This window comes from Microcaecilia unicolor, chromosome 6 (assembly GCF_901765095.1).
Source record: "Microcaecilia unicolor chromosome 6, aMicUni1.1, whole genome shotgun sequence".
NCBI lineage: Eukaryota > Metazoa > Chordata > Amphibia > Gymnophiona > Siphonopidae > Microcaecilia > Microcaecilia unicolor.
Window position 1 is genome coordinate 180,174,005 of NC_044036.1, and position 23,842 is coordinate 180,197,846.

At 43.3% G+C, this 23,842-nt stretch overlaps 1 protein-coding gene across 1 annotated transcript in view; it reads left to right on the forward strand.

Annotated features, from left to right (window-relative positions):
* DNAH1 (dynein axonemal heavy chain 1) overlaps nucleotides 1-23,842 on the forward strand; it is a 799,478-nt gene that overhangs the window by 194,639 nt on the left and 580,997 nt on the right. The window contains exons 15-17 of the mRNA XM_030205737.1: nucleotides 10,792-10,911; nucleotides 12,644-12,726; nucleotides 17,658-17,799. Of these exons, the coding sequence (XP_030061597.1) occupies nucleotides 10,792-10,911; nucleotides 12,644-12,726; nucleotides 17,658-17,799 (345 nt within the window). The remainder of the gene's footprint in view (nucleotides 1-10,791; nucleotides 10,912-12,643; nucleotides 12,727-17,657; nucleotides 17,800-23,842) is intronic.

Below are 23,842 nucleotides of genomic sequence, written 5' to 3' on the forward strand. Positions count from 1 at the left end.
CGAGCCCATACGCCAGGCCCCCTCCCTGCCCATCTTCAATGTCGCCTTCGGCACCTAACCACTACACCTCTACTCAGGAAATCTAGACTGCCCCAACTTGACATTTTGTTATTTAGATTGTAAGCTCCTTTGAGCAGGGACCGTCCTTCTTTGTTAATTTGTACAGCGCTGTGTAACCCTAGTAGCGCTCTAGAAATGTCAAGTAGTAGTAGTACCTGTTTCTGGACAGATCCAAAGGTCTATCCTCATCCTTCTCGATCTGTCTGTTGCTTTTGACACTGTAGATCACCACCTACTCCTTGATAACACTGTCATCACTTGGATTTCAGGGCTCTGTTCTTTCTTGGTTTTCTTTTTTATCTTCCATTGCAATTTTAGTGTATGCCCTGGTGGATCCTTCTCCACTTCTGTTCCACTATGAGTTGATGTACCTCAGGGCTTTGTCTTGAGATCTCTTCTTTTCTCTATACTTCTTCCCTTGATGCTCTGATCTCCTCCCATGGTTTTCAATATCACTTTTATGCTAATGACTCCCAGATCTACCAGTCCACACCAGAAATTTCAGCTGGAATCCAGGCCCAAGTCTCAGCCTGCCTGTCTGACGTTGCTGCCTGAATATCTCACTGCTATCTAAAACTAAATATGGCAAAGACTGAGCTTCTTATCTTTCCCCCTAAACCCACCTCTCCTCTTCCCCATCTCTGTGGATAACACTCTCATCCTCCCTGTCTCATCAGCTCATAACCTTTGGGTCATCTTTGACTCTTCTCTCTCTTTCTCTGCACATAGTCAATAGACTCCTAAAACCTGTCGTTTCTTCCTCTATAACATCATCAAAATTCATCCCTTCCTTTCTGAGCACACTACCAGAACCCTTATCCAAACTCTTATCACCTCTCACTTAGACTATTGCAACTTGCTTCTCACAGGTCGCCCACTAAGCCATCTCTCTCCATTCATTCTGTTCAAAACTCTGCTGCACGACTTATATTCTGCCCTCTTCTCAAGTCACTTCATTGGCTCCCTGTCTTGTTTCTGCATACAATTCAAACTTTTCTTATTGACTTACAAGTTCATTCACTCTGCAACTCCTCTCTTATCTCTTCCTACACTCCTCCCCGGGAACTCTGTTCATTGGGTAAGTCTCTCTTATTTGTACCCTTCTCCTTCACTGCAGACTCTGTTCCTTTTATCTTGCTGCACTGTATGCCTGGAATAGACTTTCCAGCTTATTTTCAAAAGAGAAAGACGCCCATATTTTGACCCAAATCGGGAGATGGGCGTCCGTTTCCTGTGGGCGCCCAAATTGGTATAATCGAAACCCGATTTTTGGCATCCTCAACTGCAGTCTGCCATGGGGCGTGGCGAAGGCGGGACTGGGGCGGGGTTATCGGCCGAGGAGTGATGGGCATCTTTAGCTGATAAAAAAAGAAGGGCGTTTTTGACAAGAATTTGGTCCGCTTTATTTGGACCCTTTTTTATCAGGTCCAAGTCCCAAAAAAGTGCCCCAACTGACCAGATGACCACCGGAGGGAATCAGGGATCACCTCCCCTGACTCCCCCAGTGGTCACTAACCCCCTTCCACCAAAAAAACCCACTTTAAAAACTTTTTTCCCAGCCTGTATGCCAGCCTCAAATGCCGTACCCACCTCCATGACAGCAGAATGTGTTCTATCCTCTGACAGCCTTTCCCTGGTTCTAATGTGGGTCTCGGGTGAGTGTGACACCTTTTGGGCACTGCAGAGTCACATCAGCAATTGTCACGTTTTCACAGCAGGAAACTGGGTTGTGAGCCCTTGGGCCACTGCCGAAGAGCGGCAGCGGCAGGCAAAACCACCCCACACCAGAGGCAAGGCAGAACTCTGATAAAGAGTTAGGCTTCACCTGCACATGGCCACCTTTCACCAGGAGTTGAGCCCCTGGCTGCTGGCAGGACTTATAGGACAGGACAGGTCTGGATAACAGCTAGGCAGCACAGGGACTGAAGGTCAGAGGGAAAAGGAATATGAACATGGACAGCAAGGCAGGAAACTGGGCTAGGATTCACAGATAGACAACACAACACAAGGCAGGGAAGGAACAAGCTAAGGGACAGAAACTGGAAGCTGCAAGCAGCCACTACAGACAGACAACACAGAAATCCAAGCACTACACAAATGACTGCAAACAAGGAACAAGACTAAGAAACAAGCAAACCCTAAACTAAACATAGACTAACTAAAAACAGACAAGAATTTCAGGCAGGAATTAGACTGAGCAGAAGTGCAAACAGCACCCCAACAAACCTCAGGGCCTTAGACAATGCAATGGCAAAGGCAGAAAGATTCCAAATGGCTAATAAGCCAGCAGCAGCTCAGGCTCAGCTGCAGCAATCACCAGGCAACTATGGGAGCTGTGCAGGTTCAAACAAGACAGAGAAATCCGGCAGCCTGGAAGATCCGGACCGGACTAGGCTAAAGTCTGGAACGGGTGATAGTCCATAGCAGCCACCAGAGGGCAAGGTGAGCACAGACATAACAGCAGTGCATTGTGGTGGGTGTAGGGTATTGAGCTCCGTGATTCCACTAGCTTGTGTTAAATATTTGCCCCAGTAGCCTAATGAGGTTCGCACCCAAACGCTTCATAACAGATCTTACATCACACCTGAACTACATGCTACAGCACGGACTTTTCCCCAAGGACAAAGGAAATATATTACTTACACCCATACCCAAAGACTTCAAGAAAAAATTAAATGACACAACCAACTATCGACCAGTAGCATCCATCCCCCTGATAGTAAAACTAATGGAAAGTATGGTAACCAAACAACTCACCAACTACCTAAACAAATTCACAATATTAGATAAATCGCAGTCAGGATTTCGATCCAACCATAGCACCAAAACAGTGTTAACCACTCTCATAACCAAATTTAAACAAATAATTGCAACTGGAAACAATGTGCTACTCCTACAATTCGATATGTCCAGCGCGTTCGACATGGTCAGCCATCAAATACTCTCAAATATCCTGGACTACTTCGGGATTGAAGGAAACGTACTAAGATGGTTTAAAGACTTCTTAACAGCAAGAACTTATCAAGTGATCTCTAAGTCAAAAACGTCAACACCATGGAAACCTGAATGCGGAGTACCACAAGGATCAGCGCTCTCACTTACCCTTTTTAACCTAATGATGACACCTTTAGCCAAATCGCTATCCAACCAAGGACTCAACCCGTACATCTATGCAGACGATGTCACGATATACATCCCATTCAAACAAGACACAACAGAAATCACAAATGAAATCATACACAGCCTCCAAATAATGAACTTATGGGCGGACGCATTCCAACTAAAGTTAAATGCACAAAAAAACACAATGTCTCATCCTGTCCTCACAATATAACACAAACAAAACCAATATCATAAACACCCCAGACTACACCCTTCCGATCTCAGACAGCCTGAAAATTCTGGGAGTCACAATTGACCAAAATCTCACACTTGAAGACCATGCGAAGAATACAGCAAAGAAAATGTTCTACTCAATGTGGAAACTTAAAAGAATCAAATCTTCCTTCCCAAGGGAAGTATTCCGCAGCCTAGTACAATCAATGGTGCTAAGTCATCTAGACTACTGCAATACCATTTATGCCGGATGCAAAGAACAAATCATTAAGAAGCTACAAACCGGTCAAAACACAGCAGCCAGACTCATATTTGGGAAAGCAAAATATGAAAGCGCCAAACCCCTAAGAGAAAAACTACACTGGCTCCCATTAAAAGAACGAATTGCGTTCAAAGTTTGCACCCTGGTCCACAAAATTATTTACGGGGAAGCCCCAACCTATATGTCAGACCTTATAGACTTGCCTATTAGGAACGCAAAAAGATCATCACGCACATTCCTCAATCTCCACTATCCCAACTGTAAAGGGCTAAAATATAAATCCACATACGCGACCAGTTTCTCATACATCTGCATGCAGCTATGGATTGCACTACCGAAGGCCATAAAAACAACACAAGACCTAACCATCTTCCGAAGGCTACTGAAAACAGATCTTTTCAAGAAGGCATACAATAAACATCCATCTTAAATTCTAAATAATAACACTATACAAGATCTATACAAAACCGAAATCATGACTGATTTTAACCTCTTTGCTATTAATGATCAAGCACTACCACCTAAAACCTTATGTCGAATAGGGTCTCTCTACAGTCGGTGACCTAATGTATGTTACAATCCAATCTATTACTCAGGAACCCTCATGCAATATCTTAATGTATTCTTCTTTACCATGTACAGTGGGGGAAATAAGTATTTGATCCCTTGCTGATTTTGTAAGTTTGCCCACTGACAAAGACATGAGCAGCCCATAATTGAAGGGTAGGTTATTGGTAACAGTGAGAGATAGCACATCACAAATTAAATCCGGAAAATCACATTGTGGAAAGTATATGAATTTATTTGCATTCTGCAGAGGGAAATAAGTATTTAATCCCTCTGGCAAACAAGACCTAATACTTGGTGGCAAAACCCTTGTTGGCAAGCACAGCGGTCAGACGTCTTCTGTAGTTGATGATGAGGTTTGCACACATGTCAGGAGGAATTTTGGTCCACTCCTCTTTGCAGATCATCTCTAAATCATTAAGAGTTCTGGGCTGTCGCTTGGCAACTCGCAGCTTCAGCTCCCTCCATAAGTTTTCAATGGGATTAAGGTCTGGTGACTGGCTAGGCCACTCCATGACCCTAATGTGCTTCTTCCTGAGCCACTCCTTTGTTGCCTTGGCTGTATGTTTTGGGTCATTGTCGTGCTGGAAGACCCAGCCACGACCCATTTTTAAGGCCCTGGCGGAGGGAAGGAGGTTGTCACTCAGAATTGTACGGTACATGGCCCCATCCATTCTCCCATTGATGCGGTGAAGTAGTCCTGTGCCCTTAGCAGAGAAACACCCCCAAAACATAACATTTCCACCTCCATGCTTGACAGTGGGGACGGTGTTCTTTGGGTCATAGGCAGCATTTCTCTTCCTCCAAACACGGCGAGTTGAGTTCATGCCAAAGAGCTCAATTTTTGTCTCATCTGACCACAGCACCTTCTCCCAATCACTCTCGGCATCATCCAGGTGTTCACTGGCAAACTTCAGACGGGCCGTCACATGTGCCTTCCGGAGCAGGGGGACCTTGCGGGCACTGCAGGATTGCAATCCATTATGTCGTAATGTGTTACCAATGGTTTTCGTGGTGACAGTGGTCCCAGCTGCCTTGAGATCATTGACAAGTTCCCCCCTTGTAGTTGTAGGCTGATTTCTAACCTTCCTCATGATCAAGGATACCCCACGAGGTGAGATTTTGCGTGGAGCCCCAGATCTTTGTCGATTGACAGTCATTTTGTACTTCTTCCATTTTCTTACTATGGCACCAACAGTTGTCTCCTTCTCGCCCAGCGTCTTACTGATGGTTTTGTAGCCCATTCCAGCCTTGTGCAGGTGTATGATCTTGTCCCTGACATCCTTAGACAGCTCCTTGCTCTTGGCCATTTTGTAGAGGTTAGAGTCTGACTGATTCACTGAGTCTGTGGACAGGTGTCTTTCATACAGGTGACCATTGCCGACAGCTGTCTGTCATGCAGGTAACGAGTTGATTTGGAGCATCTACCTGGTCTGTAGGGACCAGATCTCTTACTGGTTGGTGGGGGATCAAATACTTATTTCCCTCTGCAGAATGTAAATAAATTCATATACTTTCCACAATGTGATTTTCCGGATTTAATTTGTGATGTGCTATCTCTCACTGTTACCAATAACCTACCCTTCAATTATGGGCTGCTCATGTCTTTGTCAGTGGGCAAACTTACAAAATCAGCAAGGGATCAAATACTTATTTCCCCCACTGTAAGTATGCACATGGTGTATGTATATATATATATATATATATATATATATATATATATATATATATATATATACCATGATCTGTTCCATATATGTTTTGTTCCATTTATGCTACCATGAATGTATGCACCTTAATGCAATACTATTTGTACTTCTGTTACCCGGAAATGGCAACCGCCATTACGGCAAATGTAAGCCACATTGCGCCTGCAAATTGGTGGGAAAATGTGCGATACAAATGCTACAAATAATAATAATAATTAATAAATGCTCACAATGTTGGTAGTTGGTAGGCTCTACTCCCATGGTGCTTTTCTCTCTGCTTACTGGGTCAGAGTGTGCCCTGTTTTGTTTCCGGTAGTCCATGAGGTATTGACCATTTCTGTAAGCCAGTTTTAGATCCCTTTCATATGTTAGCCACGTTACAGCACTTAGTTCTTACCTTGAATGTTGCTGAAAGAGGGCATTGTACAGCATTCTGCCAGCTCAGACATACTGCTAATCTCAGTACCAGCGAGACTTGTTGCCAGTGGGGCACAACCTCTGATCTGCAGTTAACTGTGAGTAAACGTGCGTATTCAAATAAAGGACGTTTTCAGCGAGATTAGTCTTCAGGTGTGAACTGCTGTGCCAAGGTTTTACAGCAGCAACAAGTCCTGTCCCTGGAGCACTTTTAGTGGGTACTGCAGTGCACTTCAGGCAGGCAGACCCAGGCCCATCCCCCCCCACCCGTAACACTTATGGTGGTAAATGGGTGGCCTCTAAAACCCACTGTACCTACATGTAGTTGCCCCCTTCACCCCTAAGAGCTATGGTAGTGTTGTACATTTGTCCCTCCCACGACCAAATGGCTTGGATTAGGACGTTTCTGAGCTGGGCGTTTTTAGTTTCCATTATCGCTGAAAAAAACCCCGCCCATCTCAGGACCAAATCCATGGCATTTGGTCCGTCCAAACCATATTTTCGAAACGAAAGATGGACGCCCATCTTTTTCGAAAATACGGTCTGTCCCGCCTCTTCACATACCCGTTTTCGGACATAGACGCCCATGGAGATGGGCGTTCGTGTTCGATTATGCCCCTCTTTATGAATCAGTACATCAAGCTCCAGCTCTAGATGTCTTAAAATCTAGGCTAAAAGCCCACCTTTTCTAGGCCATACTTCAGGGCTGATCACTGAGGGATCATCTTTCACGGTCAGTCACTTGTCCCCGGGAACAGCCTCTGGACGTGAGCCCTTATGCCGATCCTAGAACTACTACTACTTACCATTTCTATAGCGCTACTAGACTTGCACAGCGCTGTACACTTGAACATGAAGAGACAGTCCCTGCTCGACAGAGCTTACAATCTAATTAGGACAGAAAAAACAGGACAAATGAGATAAGAGATTTAAAGTGAGGATGATAAAATAAGGGTTCAGAACAAGTGAATAAGGGTTAGGAGTTAAAAACAGCATCAAAAAGGTACCAAGCCCGAATGCGAGGAATCAAGCCTAGAACAGGCAGTCGGAGAGGCCCAGGGCATCACCTGCGATGACCACTATTCCCCAGAGGTTGAGCCCCTAGGTTTGGGTGGCCGGCAGGACTTCAGCAGGAACTGGGCTTGAAGAGACTACCAGGAAAGGTATGGTATTGCCTGTAGAAAGGCAAACAATGGTCTTGGCTTGGAGATAGCAAGTAAGGTTGGCAGAGGAAGGCAGATACCCACAGAGGGTAGGGCAGGCCCTGGACTAAAGGAGCAGGCCTGGTCCAAGCAGAAGATGTTCCAAAAGCCAGATCAGGTTCAGGCAGAGGTCCAGGCAGACAGAGGTCCAAAGGGCAAGGTCAGGTTCTGGCAGAGGTCCAGGCAGGCTGTAATCCAAAGGAAAGGTCAGGTTCAAGCAGAGGTCCAGGCAGGTAAGTCAGCAGAGAATAAACGCACTAGTATATCCAACAAACAAATAGCTGAGGCAGAGAAACAGTGGATGAATCCTTGCTTAAGAGCTGAAGGCATCTGACGTCAAGGGAGGACCGCGCCCACAGGTGTGCACTGCCATTGGAAGACGCGCTGGAGTGATTTGGGCAGTCTACGGGCACACCGAGATGACAAGTCCAGAGAGGATGGAACCACACACATAGCGTCAACCTAGGGGCATTGCAGGTGCGTGCATTTGACTCCATGCGTCAGCCTCCGGGTTTGTGAGATCATCCCCACAATAGCAGGCCCCTTGCAATCAGCCACAGAATCTATGGAAAAGCAGAATTGGTGTGCAGAGCCTGGACTCTTTCATTAATACTTGAGGACCATGGGTCAATTTTAGTAGGCAGTTGAAAAGGTGCTGGTACTTGGTACCCCTGAGTACCCCCTGGAAAAGAAGTCTTGCCCTTATCCCTTATTTCTCCTGTTTGTCTGTCTTGATTATATTGTAAGCTCTGTCGAGCAGGGACTGCCTCTTACCTGTTCTTTCTGAGCACTGCTCAGTTCTGGCCTGCATGTGCACTTTTGCCCCTATACTGACAATATCAACAATATCCTGCTCGCCAACTGGATACTCACTTACCTCTGGGCATGTAACCTGCCCCACAAAATCCAGGGATCACACAGAAATGCACCTACAGACCAAATAAAAAAACATGATGGGTCACTTGCCAGTCACGGACACAGAGCTAATAAACTAAAAACTTTATTAACAAACAGAAACAGCTGACAGTAAAAATCAGATTTAATTCTGCAAAACAACCAACAGGTAATTTGTTGTATGTACCCAGTGCTTGGGGAAATTCAAAGATAGGTTGGAGTCACTAGGATGTGGAGATCTGAGACTGGGTCTTGCACAGATCTGCTTCTGCTGTACTTCAAAGCTAAGAGTGTAGAATGCTACAAATTACAATTCCCAGATAGAAGGAAGATTTTCTATGAGCAGAGATGCCTGGATATCTCAGAGTCGTACAATATAACAACCTAAAGCTATATATATAGATATCTATATATCTTAGGCCTGTTATATTTGCTGCTGAGATATCCAGATAGAGTTAACCAGATAGTGGTTGAATATTGTTGTTATCTGGCTAATCGTTCTCAAACAAATTTCACCAAAGGGTTTTGTACCAGCTCAGAAACACCACTACATAAGTACATAAGTATTGCCATACTGGGACAGACCACAGGTACATCAAGCATCCTGTTTCCAACAGTTACCAATCCAGGTCACAAATACCTGGCAAGATCCCCAAACAGTACAATTCATTTTTTGCTGCTTATCCTAGAAATAAGCAGTGGATTTTCCCCAAGTCCATTAAAATAATGGTTTATGGACTTTTCCTTTAGGAAGCCATCCAAACCTTTTTTAAAACTCTGCTAAGTTAACCGCCTTTACCACATTCTTTGGCAACGAATTCCAGAGTTTAATTACACGTTGAGTGAAGAAACATTTTCTCCAATTCATTTTAAATTTACTACTTTGTAGCTTCATCGCATGCCCCCTACTCCTAGTATTTTTGGAAAGCGTAAACAGATGCTTCACGTCTACCTGTTCAACTCCACTCATTATTTTATAAACTTCTATCATATCTCCCCTCAGCCGTCTTTTCTCCAAGCTGGAGACGTAGCCACTTTAGCCTTTCCTCATAGGGAAGTCGTCCCATCCCCTTTATCATTTTCGTCGCCCTTCTCTGCACCTTTTCTAATTCCACTATATGTTTTTTGAGGTGCGGTGACCAGAATTGAACACAATATTTGAGGTGCGGTCGCACCATGGATTGATACAAAGGCATTATAATGTCCTCATTTTAGTTTTCCATTCCTTTCTTATTAATACCTAACATTCTATTTGCTTTCTTAACCGCCGCAGCACACTGAGCAGAAGGTTTCAACGTGTCATGAACGACGACACCTAGATCCCTTTCTTGGTCAGTGACTCCTAACGTGGAACCTTGCATGACATAGTTATAATTCGGGTTCCTCTTTTCCACATGCCTCACTTTGCACTTGCTCATATTAAATGTCAATTTTAAAATGGTGCTTGTTTAAAACATGGCTTTACACGAGGGATTATTATTATTATTTGTTGCATTTGTATCCCACATTTTCCCACCTTTTTGCAGGCTCTTAATCCCCTGTTTATTTCTGCCTCCAAAGTTAAAGTACAGTTTTACTAGTTAATTGACGGCATTTATAGGTATAGATCTGTAAAATGGCCCCACTGTTCATACAAAGTGCTGGTACATTTATATGGAAGTTACTGATTTGATGCTTTTCTTTTTATACACGTATATATTTGCTTTTACTTTCACGTTGGAAGCACATATGTTTACACTTGTGGGATGTGTTACCTAATGTGATGTGAATATTCAACATTTGATAGGAAGCACCCTTTCTGATAGACCTCTTTACGATCCCTGATGCAGGCAATTCACCAAAACATGATCTGTGCCAGGTCCCTCATCAATAAGCTCTGTTTCCCTATTTGCTATTGCACTTGTGTTGGTTATATGTATATTTGCAAAATGGCTGATCCTGCTGTACATGCTGGCAAATATGGGTACATTCCTGCATGCCCTTTTATATATTTTGCAAAAGACTGCGTTTGGTAGAGGTTTTGGTAAAATATCCCAGAATCATGAATATTGTGACTTGGACGTTCCAATTCCTTTCTCAACAGTCTATGCAATACGGTGTTTGCAAGGATCAGAATACCACTTACAGCCTAGCTTTAAGGGAAATGAGTTAAAACTGCTAACTGCCTATCAGTTCAATAATTGCAAGAAGGGAGGTCTAACTCATTTCAGTGCACATAAAAACTCCAGTTCTTTACAGAAAAATGTATTTTTGATGCATAGTGGATTAATGTCCTGACTGATGTTCAGATTGAAGTTGATCTGGTCTCTAAAACATAATTTAAATATTTACTTTTCCATCTTAGCTCTCTGATGAATTCAGAGGAATCAGCAGAAAATTATATGAGAAGCCAAACAGCGTGGAGGAGCTGACGGAGCTGCGGGAATGGATGAAAGGAATACCTGAGCAGGTCAAAACTTTGGAGGTAATGAGCTCTCACCTATCGGGTGCTGTGAGTCAGGAAAGCTTTAAAATCTCAACTTCAGAGCTTTTCTGTAGTCTGTCTGAAAAGCCCCACTTAGAATAACTCACATTTCAGACTTGCTTCCATCCAAGACCAAGGCATGGTTACTGGTTACCTTAGGTGAATCTACAGCCTTGTGCCCTTCCTTTCCCCCATCACCATTACCACCACCACCATCACCACAGACACAGCTTCCCTACTAGCAGCAGGTCCAGCACTTTCCTACTGGTGGTTTATGGCACAGTGCTTCATTTTTTAATAATGGTGACTTTAGCACAGCATCCCTTTCACCACCCCCCAGTTTTTCCTACATCCACTTCTCTTATCTCCTGCCCAGCATCATACCCTCCTTTAACTCGCTCCTTCATCCTCTAAATAGCATTTCTCTCTGCCTTTCTCCCCATCCTCTCTGTGTGCAACATCTTCCCATTGACTCTTCTCCCCTCATACAATCAACTATTGTCCCTTTATTGCCTCCTTTGTCCTTCAAGATTAGTCTTGATCCTCTCTCTTCCCTAGCATCTGCCCTATGCCTCTCCTACTCCCTCCTATCCTTCCATCCTGAGCATCCATCATTCTCTGTTTCTCTTTCTTTCCCTTTGTAATATCTAGCTCCCGCCTTCCTCCCCCAGCTTCTGGCATCTACCGTATATCCTTGGGTCCCAGGAACTCCACCACTCTACCTATTCTTCAGTACCAGTACTCAAGCACATTGAATATGCGTGCTCACAGGCCAGCATGTCTTGATCCACAAGATTAGTGTTAAGACAGGCTGATCTGAGCACAGGTTTTGAACACAGTTGGCAATGTTAGCACTGAAGAACAGGTAGAATGGTGAGGAGCCACGACTCAGGCTTCTGCCACTCCACCCAGCCTGCTTTACAGAATTTTCTGCCAGTGGGTCTTAGAGATCCTCACCAGCTGCACTGCTACATCTGGCCAGCTCCACTGCTTCTTTGGCTGGCGGGGCCAGGAAATCATTACCAGCCATACTACTACTTTTTATTGTTGTCACTCCATAAAATCTGGCACTTTTGGTGACCACCTAGTTGGCCTTAGGGCAACGCTGGGCCTGTTCACAATCTGTGTCCCAGTGTGATGGCTAAATTTGTATGTTTTCATTGTAGTATTCATTCTTCAAATTGTTTCAGTACCACCTTTTTCAGTGCAGTTGTTTACTCTGCAAGCTGGATCAGAAGCAACTTTCTTGATATAATTGTTAATCTGTTGACTGACTGAAGCAGTGGTGCACAGCTACAGTTATTGAGAATTACAAACAGGTTTAGTTTTCAAGACATCTACAATGCATATTCATGAGATATTTGAATGTATTTGGGTTAAGAAACAGGTTAATTTACATAGCTTGGTTAGCCAGAAAGACAAACCATCCAAGACTAGAGTTGTACAAATCTGGATTAGAGCCACCCTATCTAGTGAAATGGTTCAGTCAACTTGGATTTATAACCAACCTCCTTAGTGGAGTAACTCAGATCTTAGGCTTAGGCACTCTCCCTCAGCAGGCTCATAGGTGACTATTTTTCCTTTAGAACTCTGGAGATTGAACCTACAACTAGGAATCTTCAGACCAAAAGTAATATGCCCTGTATTTCTAAATAGCAAAATGTATAATTACTTTGTGCAATAATGCAATGTTTAATTCTTAGTGCAATAATGCCCTTTTTTTTCTCTACAGGAGCAAATATCAAAGATTATTTTAGAATATGATGTCATTGATGAGTTCTTATACAACCTGTCCCAGGATGATTTTGATGCAAAGTGAGTGTTAAGCATCGTCCCCATTTACATTCCCAGTTTATTTTCCTATAATAGCAGCTTTCCCTTTGGGTTGAGACCTCTAGTGCTCTGATGTTGCTAGAACTTGGAACCTAAGCCCGAGGTGTTCCCTACAGAGGCAGAGTAGATCATGGTTGTTATATGGAAGGAGACGGGATAGACCGGTCATAGGAATACCATGGTCAGACCAACAAGGCAGTCTTGCGTAACAGAAGGAAGACAGCAGGGCTGGCAGAACTGGTTTATATGAGGAAGGCAGGCAAAGTGTCCAATTTCATATCACCAGAAGTAGCATAGTGCTCAGGAGCTCACAAGTAAGATCCAAGGGCATGGTAGAAAAGGAGCTTCATGATATAAATACGTGTAGGGAGCCAATTAGAACAGATGCATTCTAAAAACTAATTAGGCCAGAGTGCATTCTCAGTGGACCATTGGGGCAACTTGCATCATTAAGCTGGGACTATGAATGATATAAAAGACAGGAAGAGAACACAATTCACTTCTTATTTAAGGGGAGTCTTCTTGGGAGTAACTATATTACGGGGGGCCCTACAGCCTCTAGGACTAAGTTTGAAGAGATATCAACCATAGAATTACTGAAGAAATCAGTTGTTATGAGTATCAGAGGCATCCACCCTGGACTTCTCCTCAGGCCCACAGCCTGTCCAATGAACTAGATATTGAAGTTTGCCCCTTCAGTATTAAGAATTTACAGTACTTTGTATTTCATATATAAGTGCACTCATAAAACTATGTGAGCACTCAGGTGTATGTAAAGTTTTATATATGTAAAAAAATGTGCATAAAAGGGTGTTCCAGGGGCAGAGCCCACTATACTCATACTCTATCACTAATATTTGTCTAAATATATTTTAACATTCTGTACTAGAATATCTCTGAAAACACTGTGGAAGATAGGGTGTGAGGGAGTCTGTAGGAACTGCCATTTCCCCTTAATGACACTCCCTCACAAATAGGGGTGAATCTAGCCCTCTGATTTTGGGGAGGCCCAGGGATGGACTGGGTGGGTAATGTATTCCCATCCCACCCCCACCCCCGGTACATTAAAAATACCTTTACTGGTAGGGCTGCCGAGTCCCGTGAGTCTCCCCTCTCTCCCAGATGCAGCCTATCTCCTTCCCTTTCCCCTCTTCCCAACCCATGAATGTCACAACACCCTCCCCCTGGAACGTCCCCCTAACACCCCCCTGGCCTACCTTCCATCCCTGGTGGTTCAGTGGGGGCAGGAGCGAAGCCTACTTGCTCCTACCTCTTGCGGCTGCCTAAAGAAAATAGCTGCTGTGACCTCTAGCAGCAGCTTCTAGTACTACACAAGAGGAAGCCTTGACAGGGGTGGTGCAGTGGGAGTTATCAAACTAGGTTCACAATGCTGGACCTTTTCTGCTTTTCACTACTGTTGTCTACAATCTGTTTGAATGGTTAGATAAATCAGGCTGTCTAAAGTAGTGGAAGGGTTGACTGCATGGAATAATCCCTCCCTAACTACTGTCAATCCAAGCTTATATTGGTTTATCAGCATTGGCGCCCGGTAAAAGAGGCTTGGGGAGGCTAAGCCTCCCCTGCTGCAGCAGGATGGATCAGCTGTTTGTGTAACCAGTTGTAGAAATTAGGTTATGGTTTAATTTGTTTACCTTACTGCTGGGAGAGCAGGAGGGTTGGCTGGAGGTGTCCTGGGTTGCCAGGGAGATATTTAACGAGGATGGCTTCCTGCATGAGCAGTTCATACCAAAGAGACTACGTGATCTCGCCCTAAACTTAGGTACTCCCCGCTGTGCTGTTCTCGTTGTCAGTGCTGTATGTGTCTCCGTCTCCTGCCACCCCCCCTCTCAGGTTCTAATAAAGACAGATGCACTTTTTTGTAGCTTGCAATTTTCCAGCTAACCTTGATAAATGTTAAAAGCCTGTCAAAATACTCCTCTGATCTCTTAGGATTCACCAAGGTTCTTCACTCATTTTGTATTTGTGGGAAAAGACCGTGATGAATTGGGTCCTTAGAATCCCCCCCCCCCCCCAAAAAAAAAATAAAAACATTTATATAAAATAAGGAGCCTTCATTCCTCTCTGGTGAATCATGAAATAAACCAGGATTTAAAAAGGGAGATGAATTATTTTTAAAGTTCTGTGAGCATACAAATGATAAAATCAATTTATTATTAAGTTCACGGCTTCTGAATTCTTCTATGTAAAGAGAGTGGGAAGTGGACCAATGACTCCAGGGAAACGGGATATAGGATTTAGAAGTACCACTTTATTCAATGAGTCATTGAATAAAGTGGTACTTCTAAAATCCTATATCCAGTTTCCCTGGAGTCATTGGTCCACTTCCCACTCTCTTTACACTGTTATATTTGCGTGGGAGTTAGTGTTCATCCACCTAGGTAGATTACTTTCTCCTTGCTTTCTTCTGAATTCTTCTCACAGCAATAAACCAGTCATAATTTCTCCCCAAACACCATGCTTTCCCCCCCTGGTCATTTCCCACCCTTTATAGCTTTTTTTTTTTACCGACTGTTGCTTGCTTCTTGTATTGGGTCCCATAAGTCCTGGTGGTTCGTCGCATTTCAGATGCTGACAGCATATGGCGTCTGGAACAAGGAGGTTAGATTGAGAGGTATCCAGTGAGTTTCCATGCCACTCAGCTGTCATCCTCGTACACAGAGGAAGTATACCATACTTGTACAGCATACGGTGTCTGGAACAAGGAGGTTAGAACAGCATACGGATGTACACAGAGGATGCATAATAACGGAATAACTTTTCACAGGTAGAGTAGTAAATTGTTATAAATTGTAATCAGTGTGACATTTTGAGGGGCTGAAATAGGTTGAAACCTAGTTTTGGGGCCATGTCTGGCTTGTTATAGCTTTGACTATTGGAAGATATACGTTTAATTCTCCAAATAAAAACATACATTAATACATTAGAATACTATATTTATCTCTACCAAATATTCAGTCTTGAAGCTCCACTTAATTAAACCTTACCAAGATCACAACGGGCCCCCGGAGTTAAACCCAGATGTTCAATGTCGGGCTGTTTTCAGCGACTGGTACTGAATAGTGTGTGTGTGGGGGGGGGGGAGGGGGGTTAACCCCTATAAAGTTAACCGGTTAGCCCTGAATATCGACTTAACCGAAGTCAATAATCAGCGTAAGTGATTAACTTTTTAGTGGTTAAAGATAGGCCTGCTATTTATGCACCTAACCAGCTATGTGGCATGATATAGCTGGTTGGTAGCTAGCCGCTAACTGCAGATATTTAGTGGGGAATAACATGTTCTCTTCCACTGAATATCTGCAGTTAGGCACCGATATGCTATTTAGCCGGCATGCGTTTAATTCCCCAAATAAAAGCTTCTCTAAATAGAAAGACCTTTAAAGATTTTCGAAATTGGAGATAATTCTGTACATTATGCAACGCATCAGGAAGCTTGTAAGCTCTATTGAGCAGGGACTGTCTCTCTGTGTCGGGTGTTCAGCGCTGCGTGCGTCTGGTAGCGCTATACAAATGCTAATAATAATAATAATAGTTGGGTCTCTTCCATGTAAAACATCCTAGTTCTATAATCATCCAATTGAATGTGCCTGAAAGGTACATCCCATAACATTTTCTCACATGATCTTCATGCGTGTTGGGACAATGAATTCTCAGAGAGGTAGATAATACCACCAGAGTCTCTTTGTTCTCAATGCCTTATAAATAAGTGTCAAGATTTTAAACTGAATTCTCCACTTTGCTGGCAGCCAGTGCAGCTTTTCAAGAACTGGTATGATATGATATGATGAAACCTGATGGTCTTCGACAACAATCTTGCTAACACATTTTGAGCAATCAAAAGGAGTTTCAACAAATATCCTGGCAGTCCCCAAAATAAAGAATTACATTAATCAAAAAGTGGTGTTACCGAAGCAAAAACTACGGATCTGAAGTTTTGCTCTGAATGTAATCCCTTCAGTTTCCTTAACATTTTTAGCTTAAAAAATATTATTTTTACTAGAAAACTTGTGTGATTTAAAAGACAATGATGAATCTAATATTACCCTGAGATATTTAAACTCCTAACTAATGGGTATCCTTATCTCTCCCAGTGTAAATTCTATAGGAAAGGAGCTCTCTCCCGGACCTGAAAGAATCATAATCTGTGTTTTGGACTATTTAGTCTATTTGCTGACATCCAACTTTTAACTGATGAAAGACATCATTTAAAAAAATCAAATGCCTCTTCTATAGATTTGTCAGTAGGAAGGAAGAATTGTATATCATCTGCATACATGTGGTATGATGCTCCCAACCACCTAAGAAGTTTATACAATGATATATAAATGTTAAAGATTACCGGAGAAAGGGTTGAGTGCTGAGCCCTGATGCACTCCTGAGATCACTTTCTTCCCTTAACTCCTTTCAACCCCCCAAAGCATTCCCAATTAATTCCACATTATCTGATAGTAAAATCAATACATGAAATAACAATAGATTATAAAGCAAATAAAATGCAGTTACTTCTCAAACTAAAAGAAGCAAAAAGAATGAGTAAACTTAAATTTTAAAAATGTGATTAAAAATGTTTATTTTCAAAAATTCTAATGTACTGTAAGTTTCTATTACTTTTTGTAAGTTATTTCATACCCCTCTTGTCAAATGTAAAATATATTTTTTTGGCTGTATTCATAACAGTACTAGAATTTAGTCTCAAACCACTCAACCAAACTAGAAAAAACTAAAGAGGAAAAATGTGTTTCAGTGGAAGTGTCTGTGTTCCAGTAATAATGGAATCAATACTAGAATGTACAATTCTATTGATTATAATTGTCTATTCCATTCAATTGTTCAAAACAAGAAATTAAATGGAGAATGATGAGAGGTTTGGTTGTATCTATTATTTCTTGACCCAGGTGGTATATAATTGGCTGGCCACACAAAATCATGACACATATGGAGACCATTCAGGAGCAGCACTTAGAGGATGAGGAACGCTTCCATAAAATTCAAATCATGGATCAGAACAACTTCATGGAGCGGTTGGATGGTCTGCAGGTAAGAACCTTAGCACAAGTGCTTACCCTCTTGCAGCTGCAGAATATTTTGATACAAGCCTCCTATTTTGTGTTCCTTGTAATTTCAGATTTATTTTTTGGTATACTCCTATCAGATATAAGAGCCTGCAGCAGCTGCAGGCCCTGAAGTTCATATTTTCAGTAGGCAATGGCAGAAAAACACTAATTGGTGAATATTCAGCCAGTAGTGGTCAGAGATTTTTTAAAATGCTGATCTTTGCAGGCAGGATAAGGTCTCAGTCTTTAGTGCCGATCCATGCCCAGGCACCAGCACTGAATATTGGGCTATGACCAGCTAAGAGTGTGCTGCTGTTACTAAATGTGGGTCCCAGCTGATAATGCCCCCCCCCCAATTCCCATAGCATCCCCCTTCTGATCTCTGCCCCCCCCCGATCCCTCTCTATAGTGGAAGCCCCACCCGCAATTTAACCCCCATCCCCAACTTAACTCCCATCCCCACCCCTGAAGCCCTCTTCAGCTCTCTTACCCGGGGAGATCCTTGGTGTCTAGTAGAATGGTATTCTCTTGCCCTATTGACTCCGGCTCTGAAAAATGATGGTGCCTCTAGTAGTAGAATGGAGATAGTGCATGTAAAATTTATCTCATGTTTATGTTTATTAAAAACTTGTTATACTGCATATTGGATCTAAGCAGTTTACAACTTAAAGTACACTAAAATGAAATAATAGAAAATAAAGACATCGTTAAATAGGACAGAAAACAAATATCCAGACAGGTGCAGCCAATCCAAAATAAGTAAATTAAAGCCAACTAGGGCATCCCAAACCAAACTTCCTACAAACAACTCACTAGGGGCTATGCTGAAAGGCCAAAGAAAAATAGTGTGTTGTAAGAACAGACAAAGCAAGAAAAAGACAATTCAGAGCGAATGTGTGGAGGGAGAGAGTTCCAGAGAGTGGGTGCTAGAAAATAGAAGGCTGAGTGATGTGTGGATTCTATAGAAGAACCATGTGATAGGTATCAAGAGAATGCAGCAGACAGGGCAGGGTATATGGAAAAGTAGAGGAAGAAAAATAGACAGGAACACAAGAATAAAATGCCTTATGAGCCAAGATTAGGATCTTAAAGGAGATTAAAAAATGAACAGAGAATCAATGTAGATGGGGTAAAAGGGGGAACCTTTTAAAGAAAATGAGCAGCACAGTTCTGTGAGGTTTGAAGACACTTAACTTGTGTTGATTGGAGGTCAACATAGACAGAGTTACAGTAATCTAATCTAGATATAAGAAGAGCATGTAATACAGAAGTCCTTTTACTATAAGTACATAAGTAGTGCCATACTGGGAAAGACCAAAGGTCCATCTAGCCCAGCATCCTGTCACCGACAGTGGCCAATCCAGGTCAAGGGCACCTGGCACGCTCCCCAAACGTAAAAACATTCCAGACAAGTTATACCTAAAAATGCGGAATTTTTCCAAGTCCATTTAATAGCGGTCTATGGACTTGTCCTTTAGGAATCTATCTAACCCCTTTTTAAACTCCGTCAAGCTAACCGCCCGCACCACGTTCTCCGGCAACGAATTCCAGAGTCTAATTACACGTTGGGTGAAGAAAAATTTTCTCCGATTCGTTTTAAATTTACCACACTGTAGCTTCAACTCATGCCCTCTAGTCCTAGTATTTTTGGATAGCGTGAACAGTTGCTTCACATCCACCCGATCCATTCCACTCATTATTTTATACACTTCTATCATATCTCCCCTCAGCCGTCTCTTCTCCAAGCTAAAAAGCCCTAGCCTTCTCAGCCTCTCTTCATAGGAAAGTCGTCCCATCCCCACTATCATTTTCGTCGCCCTTCGCTGTACCTTTTCCAATTCTACTATATCTTTTTTGAGATACGGAGACCAGTACTGAACACAATACTCCAGGTGCGGTCGCACCATGGAGCGATACAACGGCATTATAACATCCGCACACCTGGACTCCATACCCTTCCTAATGACACCCAACATTCTATTCGCTTTCCTAGCCGCAGCAGCACACTGAGCAGAAGGTTTCAGCGTATCATCGACGACGACACCCAGATCCCTTTCTTGATCCGTAACTCCTAACGCGGAACCTTGCAAGACGTAGCTATAATTCGGGTTCCTCTTACCCACATGCATCACTTTGCACTTGTCAACATTGAACTTCATCTGCCACTTGCACGCCCAATCTCCCAGTCTCGCAAGGTCCTCCTGTAATCGTTCACATTCCTCCTGCGACTTGACGACCCTGAATAATTTTGTGTCATCGGCGAATTTAATTACCTCACTAGTTATTCCCATCTCTAGGTCATTTATAAATACATTAAAAAGCAACGGACCCAGCACAGACCCCTGCGGGACCCCACTAACTACCCTCCTCCACTGAGAATACTGGCCACGCAATCCTACTCTCTGCTTCCTATCTTTCAACCAGTTCTTAATCCATAATAATACCCTACCTCCGATTCCATGACTCTGCAATTTCTTCAGGAGTCTTTCGTGCGGCACTTTGTCAAACGCCTTCTGAAAATCCAGATATACAATATCAACCGGCTCCCCATTGTCCACATGTTTGCTTACCCCCTCAAAAAAATGCATTAGATTGGTGAGGCAAGACTTCCCTTCACTAAATCCGTGCTGACTTTGTCTCATCAGTCCATGTTTTTGTATATGCTCTGCAATTTTATTCTTAATAATAGCCTCCACCATCTTGCCCGGCACCGACGTCAGACTCACCGGTCTATAATTTCCCGGATCTCCTCTGGAACCCTTCTTAAAAATCGAAATAACATTGGCTACCCTCCAGTCTTCCGGTACTACACTCGATTTTAGGGACAGATTGCATATTTCTAACAGTAGCTCCGCAAGTTCATTTTTTAGTTCTATTAATACTCTGGGATGAATACCATCAGGTCCCGGTGATTTACTACTCTTCAGCTTGCTGAACTGACCCATTACATCCTCCAAGGTTACAGAGAATTCGTTTAGTTTCTCCGACTCCCCCGCTTCAAATATTCTTTCCGGCACCGGTGTCCCCCCCAAATCCTCCTCGGTGAAGACCGAAGCAAAGAATTCATTTAATTTCTCCGCTACGGCTTTGTCCTCCCTGATCGCCCCTTTAACACCATTTTCGTCCAGCGGCCCAACCGACTCTTTGGCCGGTTTCCTGCTTTTAATGTATCTAAAAAAATTTTTACTATGTATTTTTGCTTCCGACGCTAATTTCTTCTCAAAGTCCTTTTTTGCCCTCCTTATCTCCGCTTTGCATTTGGCTTGGCATTCCTTATGATCTATCCTGTTACTTTCAGTTGGTTCTCTTCTCCACTTTCTGAAGGATTGTTTTTTGGCTCTAATGACTTTCTTTATCTTACTGTTTAGCCACGCCGGCTGACGTTTAGTCTTTTTTTCCCTTTTTTCTAATACGTGGAATATATTTGTCCTGAACCTCCAGGATGGTGTTTTTAAACAGCATCCACGCCTGACGCAAGTTTTTTACTCTGCGAGCTGCAGCAAAAGGTGTTTTTGACGCACGCTGAGGCCTCTTTTTACCGGAGCAGGTAAAAGACTGTTTTAAAAAAAATGACCATGCAGCAAGTGAAGCACTTGCCGTGCTGCCATTTTGGGGGGAGTATTTATCGCCTGCCATTGAGGTGGTGCTAAGGGCTCCCATGCTAACCCAGTGGTAACTGGGCAGTGTGTGGCACTGCCTGATTACCGCTGGGTAAACACTGGCGCTGCAAAAGTAAAAAAAATTTGTATCACTGGAAGTGGCGCTCACTGGAGTGAAGGAGTGGCCTAGTGGTTAGGGTGGTGGACTTTGGTCCTGGGGAACTGAGGAACTGAGTTCGATTCCCACTTCAGGCACAGGCAGCTCCTTGTGACTCTGGGCAAGTCACTTAACCCTCCATTGCCCCAGGTACAAATAAGTACCTGTATGTAAGCTGCATTGAGCCTGCCATGAGTGGGAATGCGCGGGGTACAAATGTAACAACAAAACTACCACCGGGCTGCTGCAGTATCCAGGCGGTACTTCTGTTTAGCGAGTGGTAAGCCCACATTAGGCTTACCGCCACTTAGTAAAATCCCCACGGTGTATAGTGAATTAAAGTCAAGAAAGGCTCAAAGGGACTGGAGCAGAACCATAAAGCCAAATTTGATAGTGCCAGAGATTTTCTGCGTGAATGCAAGACGAGAGCCAAACCAGACACCTAGATAATGGAATGAAGTTACAGGAGCAATAGGGAGATCATAGAGAAGAGGTGTAATAGATGGTGGAGACAAAGAGCCAAGGATCCAGCAGGCAGTTTTCTTGTCTGGATTTAATTTCAGTTTATTAGACGTAAGCCACCTCGCCAATACATGAAGGGAAGCCTGGAGCTGTTGCAAATCAGTGCAAAGAGGTGAAACATGAGACAAAAGTAAAATGTCATCAGCATAAATAAAAAATCTAATATTGGAAGATTGAAACCGTGTAGCAAGAGGACTAATGAATAAGTTGAACAATAACCAGGGCAAAATCTTGTAGGCAAACTTGGTATCACAGTGGCCTTAGACTACTTAAGCGTCAGTTTCGGTAGGCCAAAGATCAATGGAGGAAATCTAAACATCTGACCTTAATATTTGTCATAGTAGGTGTCGTGAATGTAATTAGCATCTCCAGAAAGCAAAGCAATCTTATTTTACGACTAGGGTTTTTAAATTTAGCAGCCCAGCAAGAGAACTTTATTCTTTCTTCGGTTCCCTCTTTTGTAATGACACTGCAGGTTCAAATCTAGCAACTCTTCCCTCTCCAAGTTCACTAGCAGATTTCTTTGTTGTAAAAGTGCAAAGGTTGCATTGTTCTCTTCCCATTTTTTCTGTATCATCATCTTCTTGTTTAAATGGGGTAGATATTTTCTTCCCTATGGATTAATCCATTTTTCCTTCTTTGAAGTGGGATACATTCAATCCATAGACACTGATTTCTTTGGATAAGGTTAAGAGCTCATAGTCACGTTTTGTTCCTTAGATCCCTTACCATCGTCCTGGATCAAATTACCCAACTTGCTTCTATCTCCCTATTTATTGGCATTAGTTAATTCTAGTCTGACACTTGCAGGCTTATTTTCGAAAGAGAAGGGCGCCCATTTTTCGACACAAATTGGGAGATGGGCGTCCTTCTCTCAGGGTCGCCCAAATCTGCATAATCGAAAGCCGATTTTGGGCGTCCCCAACTACTTCCCGTTGCAGGGATGACCAAAGTTCCCAGGGGCGTGTCGGAGGCGTAGCAAAGGTGGGACTGGGGTGTGCCTAACAGATAGGCGTCCACGAACGATAATGGAAAAAAGAAGGGTGTCCCTGACGAGCATTTGGCCGACTTTACTTGGTCCATTTTTTCTTACGACCAAGCCTCAAAAGGGTGCCCGAAATGACCAGATGACCACCAGAGGTAATCGGGGATGACCTCCCTTGACTCCCCCAGTGGTGACTAACCCCCTCCCACCCTGAAAAAAAACAACTTTAAAAACTTTTTTTGCCAGCCTCAGATTATCATATTCAGGTCCATAGCAGCAGTATGCAGGTCCCTGAGGGTGGGGGGGAGGTGTGTGTGTGTCAACGGAGGCATAGCGAAGGTGTGGACGTCCTTCTTTCAAACATTTTGGACGTCCTGAACTGCCCCCCTACAGGGACGGACAAATTTCAAGGGAATGGAGTGGAGGAGTGGCCTAGTGGTTACAGCACTAGTCTTGCAATCCAGAGGTGGTTGGTTCAGATTCCACTGCTGCTACTTGTGATCCAAAATCCAAATAAATAAAGGGGGTATCGGAGGCATAGCAAAGGCATGGACGTCCTTCTCACAGAAACATACACATTTTGGATGTCCCACTTGGACGACCTTAGGAAGGAAATCGTGTGCAAGTGAGCTAACAGCGAGCAGCTCATTTGCATGCGATTTCCTTCATGCATGCCCGTTCCTTTCCAAATCGCTAAGGGATCGGTAAGGGAAAGGCTTTTTCCGTTCAGTTAGTGCATCAGTTAGTCCACTGCAGTGCCCCC